The following is a 10,612-nucleotide window of genomic DNA, read 5'->3' as shown; positions in this document are numbered from 1 at the left end:
AATAGTTTGAACTTCAAAATTACCAGTACCACTAACAGAGAAGATTGCAAACGGATGGAAGATAAGTACTCAAAATATGCAATATATTTGAAAATAACAAAATAATAATCCAAAATTAGCATCAACCACATTACATAATGTCTTAAATATAACAATGAATACCGGGCCGGCCACCCCCAGGGATTGAGTCCATGAGACTGACTGGGATTTATCATTAAATATAACAATGAATTCTTTCAATATACGCTTATTTGTGCACCCAATCTCTCGGCCAAGACTACATGAACACGATCTTGCAACTAGCCACGCGGTAGCTTTGGTCCGATATCGCAGCGAGCCACGTGGCCAACCCTGTGGCCACCCTCGGCCAATATCGCAGTAGGCCACACGCTCCAGCCCTACGCTCAGCCCTATCGACAGCCTCGCAGCCCTGCGGCTAGCCCCGCAACCGACCACACCAACCCCGCATCCAGCCCCCCCTAGGTAGTCCCGCATTCTTAAGGCCAGCCCCATGACAGACCCCGCCGCCAGCCCTTCGACAGGCCTCGTCACTATCTCTGTGGCCAACCCTGTGACCAACCCCACTGGCATTCCTACGACTGGGCCTACCGGTAGCCCCGCAGCCCTGCAGCCAACCTAGCAACCAAGCTCGCCGACAGTCGCACGACCATCCTCGCCATGACCTGATTGGTCGTGACCCGATCGGTGCCGAGGCCAGGCCCCCAGCCAGCCCCACCCTTAGCCCCGTCGTCGACCACGCGACCAACTCCCTGTGACCTGATTGGCTTCAAGGCCAGACCCCCAGTCGGCCCCACGAACAGCCCCACTGACAACCCCGCGCCTGACTCCGCCATCAGCCCCTCAATCGGCCTTGCAATGGCGAGAATGGAAAAGAAAAGGGGAGGGAAATTTATCAGGACTAGATAGTAGATCACGCCGAAGAAGAGATCATGTCGGAGAGATCATACCGAGAGATCACGTCGGAAATCAAAGATCAGAGAATTGCAGTTAGAGTTCAGGCGAGAGAGAAGCGTTGGAGGGTGAATGTGATTTTAGGGGAAATTACTGACTAAATCCTAGTTGAGTCGCTATTTTTAGCGATCGAACTCTAGTTCGATCGTTATTTTAGAGACTGAATCCTAGTTCGATCGCTATTTTAGTGATTGATCTTTGGCTCAGTCACTATTTTAGCAACCAAACTCTGGTTCAATTGCTATATTTGAATGCGATGTAGGATTAGGGTAAATAGCGATTGAACCATGGTTTAGTCGCTATTTTTAACGACTGAACCCTAGTCCGGTGGCTATATTTGGATGCGGGCAGGATTAGAGTAAATAGCGATCAAATCATAGTTCAGTCACTATTTTTAGCGCCCGAAACATAATTCAGTCACTAAATTCAAATGCAAAATGAGATTAGGATAAATAGCGACCAAATCCTAGTTTGATCGCTTTTTTAACAATCGAATCCTGGTTCGATCACTTTATTTGGATGCAAGTAGGATTAGGGTAAATAACGATTGAACCATGGTTTGATCACTATTTGTAGCAACCAAATCATGTTTCGATCGCTATTTTTAGCGATCGAATCATAGTTCGGTTGCTATTTAGCAACCGAAACATAATTAGTCAAACTATGGTTCGGTCACTAATACTAGCAATCGAAGTATGATTCCATCGCTATATAGGACCAAATTAATTATTGTCACTATTTACCAATCGAAATACTATATCGGTCACTAATATAGTAATCGGATTAAATTCAATCATTAATTCCGTCACTGTTTGAGAATATTTTTGTAGTTACAAAGCTTGACTCGGCTTGACTTATTTACTGCCCTAGCCATAAATTAAGTGAACCATTTTTACATGGATTATTCTAGACTAATATCTTATAAGTTTGTAATTGGTAGAACTAGTAATGATGAATGGCTGAATTATCATAGTTCGAGATTAGTGAGCGAGTCCTCTTAGCAAATAAAAAGTAAATATCCTTGAGATACATGTAAAAGAATCTGACATATCTGTCAGGATAACAAGATCAAATCCATCAGCTGAATTGTTCTGTTGAATTAGATCATTCTTCAGCCATATTCGCAATCGTATAGAGCAAGAGGATTCACATACCTCAAGTTGAACAGCTGCAATAGTATTTAAGCAACACATAGGTTTCTTATTTAGCTTTGAGAGTACATATGATAAGGTTTTCAAGAAGGAGATTTACCCTCCTTGTCATTTATTATTGTAATACCGAACTCGTGTCACATTGTAGCCCATAAGCCACACCAAATGCTCGAAAAGTTCGAAGGAAAACTAAAACTTTCCTAAGACATTTTCAGGCAATGAATGGAATGGTTAGAGAACTACCTCTGCTAACACTAGAAATTAGGTGATAGGCATGTTACATTCGGGAGATGAGCAATGGGGCAGAGATTGATGCAGCTACTTCCCCCATGGCTGGGTGGAACATCTCTAGGCTGTCTGGGTCTCCATATTTTTCTAGGACTCGTATCCGACACTCTTCAGCCGCCATCAACCCAGTGGAGAAAGCACCATGCACAGTGCCTGTATACTTGTTGCATGTAGCTTCTCCAGCAAAGAAGAGGTTGTCCACAGGGATGCGCAATCTCTCGAAATATTCGCGAGGTTTGCCAACTGCATCATAGCTATACGAGCCAAATGAGTTTTCATCCACCCCCCAGTGTGACACAAGATATTGAATCTGAAATCCAAGTATAAGAAGCCAATCAGTAGAGTCATTCTCCCAAGAGTTTGTACTTGCTTTTAACAAAAGGAGGCTGTACGTTTCTTAAGAAATTTCCTTCCAAATTGTAATGTCACTGCTTGAAATTGATACATGATAATTCCATTGATTAAACAAAAAACTAAAATTGTTTTGCCTTAAAGCATTGCTACAGCATCATGAAAAAGAAGCAAAATCCAGGAAAGAAAATGCATAAACCATAAACAAAATCGAAGCTGCTCAACCACTATTTCCATTGCCAATAAGATATTCACAGAAAAACAAACATTGAAGTTTCATATCTTGAAGCGCTAAAAAATAATCCACTAGAAAGTAACAATAAATTTAATGTAATGAAGGATCTAGAGAGAAAACATACCGGTTCAGTTGCATCCGAGAGGATTCTTTTTAGCTGACTAAAAGCAAATTTAGCAGCATCTTCGTCCGACATTTTCTCAATATCATAAGCAAGACGACCTGCAGGCATGTAGACAAGAACAGGATTGCCAGTTGCCTTGTGAAGATTAAGAAAATAGCTGCAACCATATGCACTAGATGAGACAACTCCAAGAAACTCCACATTTGGCCAGAAAACCTTGTCAAAATGCAGAACAATTTTGTTCTCAGTTCCGACTCCAATTCCGTCTATTGCTTCTTCTTTCCAGTCTGGCAGCCTTGGTTCAAATTTGATGATTTTGGCCTTGAGAACACCAAGGGGAACAGTTACAATAGCAGCATCAGCATGAAATGTTTTTTCATGGTTTACAGTGACTTTTACCCCCTTTGTTCCCCATACAATCTTTGTGACTCTGGAAGTAACAGTAAAGTGAGCTTTTTGAAAGAAAAAAGGTTTTAAATATGAGAAGTCACCAATAAACTAAAGAAATAAAATCAGATGTAGAGATGCAAGCAGCCAGAAGTAATGGAACATTTGAAATCAATACAATATTGTCAATGAAGAGCATACCGATGTCTAAGTCGAATATCAAGGCCTTTTGCAAGTGTATTAATGATAGGGCGGTAACCACGGACCATCAGACCGTGACCACCAGGGAGCAAAACTTCCTACATTTTATGAATTATTCAGAATTATCAAATATAACAAAGTAGAAGGTTTATGTTAAACTTGCAGATGAACTTCTGAACAATTTATAATAACATTAATTACATAAAATATTGCAAACTCTACAAGTCATGTACAGCATTCTAAATGTATATTCATTTGATTTCACCTGGTCCCAGTTCTTTAGTGAGATATTGTCAGCATCAGTAGCAAACCAACCTTCCATCCGGCACAGGTACCACTGCAGCACATTATTAGCAAGCCCTTCTTGCCTGCAAGGAGATAATTCAAGATTTAAAAAAACAGAAGAAGAAGAAAAAATAAGTACTTAATAGAGTTATGAAACTTGAAATAGCTGACCTAACCTTAAATATGAATGCCTCTCCATGACTAGTTTAATAGCCTGTGCTATAGACATGTCTTCATTTGTTTCATACCTGAGTTTGTTAGCCTGAAAACGTTGAACAGTCACTTCACAAGAGAAATATTTCCAATTTATCAGCACTGCAGATATAAGATTAATAAAGAACTTGCCTCTTCCAGAATGGTTTCAAACACCTCACCAACTTTTTGCACTAGATCTTGAGGCACTTGATGTCCATCACCATCAAAGAGTGCATAGCTGGAAAAAAGAAGTAAATTTGTCTCCATCAGATTATAGTCTCCATGATCAATGATATCTGTTAGTTATTCAGTTAAGCATTACCTCTCCAAGTCATGATCATACAAGACAGAATTGTCACCAGAAGTTCGATAAATTGGTAGACCAAGTCTTCCAATCCAAGGTGCCAATGGATTCTCGTTGCAGACACCATGCAACCTGAAATGTCCAAATTAAAACTTCTAGTCGCTGACATTTTGAAGGTCGTCCATAATCCTCTTCAGAAGGAATGAAAACAAAAACACAAAAAAAGAAGCATACCAGGCTGCTCCCATGTCAACAGGAAAACCAAATGAGTAGTCAGTGTGAACTCGACCACCAATTCTATCCCGAGATTCTAAAAGCACAACCTGAGGAATAAAAAATAAACTTCCATGTGATACAAAATCACTTCACACACTGCATTCATATGAGAACTGAATCTAATATGTAAAGGCAACTGAAAGAACTGTTAAATTATATCATCATAACACCTGAAAAGCTGCATTTTTCAGTGCATGAGCAGCTGCAATCCCTGCAAATCCACCACCAATAACAATGGCAGAAGGAGAGCGAGATTGCCTTCCTTCAGTCTTCTGATAGAAAGATGCTGCAAGAAAATTTAAGTCAATTATATATGTTTGTCTCAGATGTGAAGCAGTAAAGCGCAAACCACAATTATAGTGATTTTATATTAATCAACATCGACAAACCATATTAGCCATAACTACTTGGGGTCATGCAAACAAATACTATCCCTCCATTGAACTCTATGCAACACTATATCATTATATCATTACTGATTATTTTAATTTAATAATAGACACAAAATCTGCTATGTTTACAATTTTCAAGCAGTAGAAAAGTTTGATATTGGCGGATGTTAATTGGTAATTACTTAAACATATACTTTTTTATGTGTATACAATCAAATAACATTTGGTCATGTATGCACATAAATGTGAAGTAATATGCATTAATGATTAAATAAGCAAGTAGTCAAACTTTTCGCTGGCCTCTCTCTCCAAAGTGTCATATAAAGATAAGTTAGCCGAAATTAGATAACACCTTAGCTGGAAGAAGAGAACAGGAAGGTTCTACGTGTATGCCATACAGATTCCACTGCAGTTCATCTTTACTGAAGCTAGCAGAGATTTTGATACAATGAAGGAATGAAAAATCTGCTTAAGATTGAAGACAGAAGGAATGACTACATGATACAGATACTTGTGGCGATGAACGGAGATCATCCACGACTAAATCAATCCTCCTCCTTTCTCCTCCGACACACAACTCATCTCTACTCCTCTATTGGAGTCTAAAGTTATTACCTTTCCCCCTGTTCTGTCAGCTGGATAAACGCGTAATCAGAATATTCACCGATTTCATGCTGAGTTCCCACTTCTTGTGGCTGATTTCCAATCGCTGGCCAACTACGACTATTTTCTAGAGATGTTATGGCAAGATGCCCCATTTCTCAGCAAATAGCATCTGCCGTTCCAGGCCGATCCGGATAGAAATTGGTCAATTTTGCATTACATCCATCTAATGGCCTAGAATAAAAAATATACGCAGATGCCGATTTCCGATGATCCGGATCAGAATCTCGGATTTTGCGAGTTATTCACCCAATAAAGAAAGCACTTCAAAGTAAGAAATATCTTACTAAAATAAGATAGAGCTAAGTTTTAAAACCAAAGGAGTCACCTTTTTTGTCACGGTTACCCTCAAATCGATGCTCCATAACTACGAGACCGGCAATTGAAGCTCCGACGACTCCTCGAATTCAGGATGGATGGGGCCAATTGGGGGGAGTAATGGAGAACAAAAATCAACAGGCAGGTGACGAAGTGATTGGAATTCGAATTCAACCGCAGGTTCACGAACCAGTTCATACGTAATCACCGAGTAACCCGATGGTCGCCTCAGAATCCGAGCGATTCCTCGCCGCACCCACAAAAGAGCATCAATCGCCGCAACAAAACCGATCAGCCGAGAGATCCGAGCGATCCCATATGAAATCCGTCAGTGGATCTGGGTGGATGGGGGATCGGAGAGGAAAAGGCCGGCCTTTTGTGGAAATGGGGACGACGAAGAGAGAAAGAAAGACAATGGAAGAAGGAAAGGTGTCGTTGATTTGCACTGCCGATACGTTTCTTTCCTCTGCTTAATGGCTTTCCATTTATAGCAGCTTCCACCAATCCAGCGACGGCGATACGTGAGGACAACTGCGACAAATTACATCCGCCGTATTTGCTGTAAACCACGCTGTCTTTAACAAATATATATGAAAAAGAAGAAATCATTTATCTCATTTTTTTATATAAAAATATTTTTATCAAAATTATTAAAATATACCATAGTTGGGGAAATTCAAAATAACGTCAACTTTAAAAATACCCGTTTCATCCCACTATTCTATTATGTATTTACTTCAATATAAAATAGTATTGAAGTAAATACATTGTTGAAATGTATTTACTCCAATACTATTTTATATTATTTAATATTATTATCTTTTATTTAAAATTTAAAATTTAATCTCTAAATTAATCAAATGACGAATTATAACAATTACGATTTCATAACTACATATATATATTATAATGATTGTGATTTCGTAATTACTACACCTTTCGTTTAATATATTTAATGTTTAAAAATTTTATGTTATAGCAGTTATAATTTCGTAATTATTATAATATATACTTAACTTATTAAAAAATATTCATATTATAGTAGTTACGATTTCATAATTGTTATAATGTGAGTTTTACCATATGTTCATATATCATTCATGTTATAGCAATTACGAAATTATATCTATAACAATGTGGATTTAACTTGTTCACCTAATATTCATGTTATAACAGCTACATAATATTTTTGAACGTTAATAGATGTGTTACAGTAGCTATGAACCATAACTATTACAATATATGTAGCAACTACAATTTTATAACTACTATAACACGTACAAAAATTAGACGAGAGTTTAGACAAAGATAACAATGTTGAATTTAGAAATTAAAAATATACACAATAGAACAATGAAATGAAACATAATTTGAAAATAAAGAAACATCCTTTTAATTTTTGCTCAAACAGTTTTATCAAAATCATTCTATAATACTATTTAATTAAATTAGAATAATTTTATTAATATTTAAATAATTTAAATTAATGTTAAAATAGTTTTAACTAAAATTACATACTTGTATTAGTTAAAATAAGAGTATTTTTAAAAAATTAAAACAAAAGAATGAATGCTTATTTTAAAACTATTTCTATTTGATTTTTACACTTATTTTTATAATAAATTTTACTATTTTTATTGACTAAGATTAAACAAAAGGATATTTTATAAAAATAATGTATTTTTTAGTAAATTCTAAAATATAATAAGTTTAAATATCCTATAAAGTTAAGTGTCTTAATTTTTATCTATTTGAGATTTGTATTTTTAAGTCCTAATTTATAAAATCTAAATTTATATTAAGCCTTAGAAATGAGGAACAATAAATTTAAATTTTGCCTTTATAAATGAGGACTCCATCAAATAAAAATAAAATAAAATAGCCTAAAGAATTAGGTTTTGGACGCATAAAATTTAAACTTATAAGATATAGATAGGAATTCGATTATAATATTAAATACACAAAAATTTTCAGAATAAAAAAATTTTAGTTACTCTTATTGAGTTGTTATTCTATATTTCTTATCTAACATATCTAGTGAACAACTAAATTTTTTTATTTTACAATTTTTTTATTTAATATTATAACCTAATTCCTAAAATTTTAAGAGAAAATTTTTAAATAATTTAATTATAAATATAAATAAATAAAAGGCATATGCTCATGTTTATGTCGTGGATAAATCGCACATTGCAAAAATTATAATTTAAAATAATTTAAATTTAAAATATATTTAAATTAAAATTATACAAAAATCATAGGAGTTCGATTGGAATTAGCCTCATCAATGACTATGAGTTTCAATTCAATTGGAAACAAATTATTAAATAGATTTTTAATTCGAATTTAATTATTTTAAATATTTAAATATTTTTTAAACCGACTCAAAAAGCCCTTCATGCACTAGAGTCTATTTTAAGTACGTTTAATTTTAAAAAAATAGCCCTTAAATAATTTTCTTTGTGTTTACTAAATTATAAATATGTGAAAAGGACTAAAAATGGCCTCTTTTAAAAAGTGTGACAATGACACAGACAAGGACAAGTGTCAACTTGGCTCGCAAAGGTCGGCGACGAACGAGGAATTTGACTAGTCATTATTGTTTGCCATGTGGATGTGGGGTCCACGATTTTGTCATGATTGCTTGGCTCAAATATTTTTAAAAATATTTTATTTTTTATTTTAAAAAAAATGTCTATGAGCATTGATTGAGTAATTCATTGGCCATTATTTCATTATTTGGATTGCTAAATTACATTATTTGCAAATAAATAAATCACTTTTGTCCATCAACTGGTGGAACACTTCTTCACACCTCACCAATTTTCTTTGTTAAACACAAGAAATGAAAGAAAAAGGTTGATGTTATCAAATATGAGTTGTTTTCTTCTCTTTTATAGTGTAGATGGTGCTTTGGGTGGCCAACTCCTTCCTTGTACTTTCATATATATTTCCAATTTGTAATAAAAATAAAATTCATATGAGGAAAATAATGGTCAATTTGTAAAATAAAAATTAAGCAAAAAAATTAAAAATTAATGGCAAATATTTCCAGTTTGTAATGTCTATATATTAATATTTAATGTCTATATATTAATATTTAAAAAATCGAAATGGGAAGAGGAGGCGACCGCTCATTCATCTTCATTTTTATAATCCTACATTTTTATATTAAAAATTTAAGAAAAGGGCCCCTCAATCATGACACCACCACCAACACCATCATATTGTGTGCGTTGGTTTTAGGATCGTGATCAATTACATCGTGATCAATTGCAGTTTTTCTTCAAATAATTGTCCGTTGGATAGATTTCACCTTTTTGCAAAAGTTGATTTTCTTTTTCTTTTTTTTTCTTCCAATAATTGTCCTTGGATAGAGTACTATGGGTTGAGCTTCAGATCATCACAATAATTATGAAAGCATGACAGTTTGCGAACTCAACAGGAAACATTAATTTGATAATTGTAGTTAACTGAAATTTTGTATTATATGCATGGTTTATTTTCTGGATGTTTTTGTCTGAGAAAATCAAGAATGGATGAACCATCGGTGAACTGTCTTGGGATTGATGGGTTCCAATAATTTGGTGAAAGATGAGATGTGCGGATTTCTATAAAACTTAATGAAAGTTAGACGAAATCTGACTCAACTACTTGGACATTCAAATTAGGTTTGATAGAAAAGGAGAAAAGAATAAAAAATAGAAAAAAAAAATTTCCAATGGCTTCTGTACGTACTTGCACTTGCCAAAGTGGGCTCTCTTTTATACTATCTCCTGCGAGGGAAGCATGAATTCCACGTTCAAGTCATGGAGCTGCCACGTAGACCCACGTGCCCTTATTCGTATATCCAATCACTTCATGTCCTCTGCTTATTACTATATCCACGTTCCCTACTACTAAGGGGACTAGTGACCACATCCAAAGGCTAATGGACTGAGCCGAGCTGAAAGAGTCGAATGTGGTCGAATTGAAGGAGTCGGGCATGGTCGAGTGAAGGAGTCAGATGTGGTCGAGTTGGAGTCAAATACTTCTTAAGCTTGCTTCGGTGTACTAACTTAGCACATCGACACCTTAGTGTTCCGATCGACATGCCTCAGGTTTGCCTTGTCCGGAGTTGATCTCCTTTTCTTTTTGACTTACAACTCAACCTAACTTTTGACCGACTCGGTGATATCATATGTAGGCTACCTGTCCCCGCTACATCACAAGCCTCCCCTTCAAATCTAGTTGAAGGAGGTTCAAGTCCGACCAACTAACTAAACAACAGTAGTCTTGACCCAACCGTCGACAGGTGCCTAGGGCTAACGTGGCTGGGTAGCTTGACCACGTTACCGCATGACACCTCGATAATATGTGAATTAGACATCATTAAATCAGGTAATATGCAAGATCGTATATCAAGGTTGTGATTCGAATGTCGCATCTGACAATTAATATTGTCATGTCCCAAGGTTGACACATGTCCTA

At 35.9% G+C, this 10,612-nt stretch overlaps 1 protein-coding gene across 1 annotated transcript; it reads right to left on the bottom strand.

Moving 5' to 3' along the window:
- Positions 1-2,151: 2,151 nt before the first annotated feature.
- Positions 2,152-6,582, bottom strand: LOC141815904 (polyamine oxidase 3-like). Its single transcript, XM_074703769.1, has 10 exons — positions 6,153-6,582; positions 4,940-5,055; positions 4,728-4,816; positions 4,512-4,625; positions 4,340-4,427; positions 4,171-4,256; positions 3,975-4,077; positions 3,710-3,807; positions 3,122-3,551; positions 2,152-2,721 (listed from the first exon to the last, which is right to left on the bottom strand). Exons 1-10 carry the CDS (start codon positions 6,187-6,189, stop codon positions 2,401-2,403), a joined length of 1,482 nt encoding a protein of 493 aa, XP_074559870.1. The 5' UTR covers positions 6,190-6,582; the 3' UTR covers positions 2,152-2,400.
- Positions 6,583-10,612: the final 4,030 nt, after the last annotated feature.

Source organism: Curcuma longa, unplaced genomic scaffold (assembly GCF_044706935.1).
Source record: "Curcuma longa cultivar G26 ecotype Majalengka, Jawa Barat unplaced genomic scaffold, ITB_CL_G26_1.1 contig_11979, whole genome shotgun sequence".
NCBI classification, from domain to species: Eukaryota; Viridiplantae; Streptophyta; class Magnoliopsida; order Zingiberales; family Zingiberaceae; genus Curcuma; species Curcuma longa.
This window is presented reverse-complemented; position numbering and strand designations above follow the sequence as displayed.

Bases quoted from the DNA above. Each gene is read 5' to 3' on its own strand.
- LOC141815904 (XM_074703769.1), bottom strand. From the start codon at position 6,189: ATGGAGCATCGATTTGAGGGTAACCGTGACAAAAAAG. The intron at 4,626-4,727 runs GTATGCTTCTTT...TGGACATTTCAG, and splicing joins GTTGACATGGGAGCAGCCTG to GTTGCATGGTGTCTGCAACG. The intron at 2,722-3,121 runs GTATGTTTTCTC...CTTGGATTTCAG, and splicing joins TCTCGGATGCAACTGAACCG to ATTCAATATCTTGTGTCACA.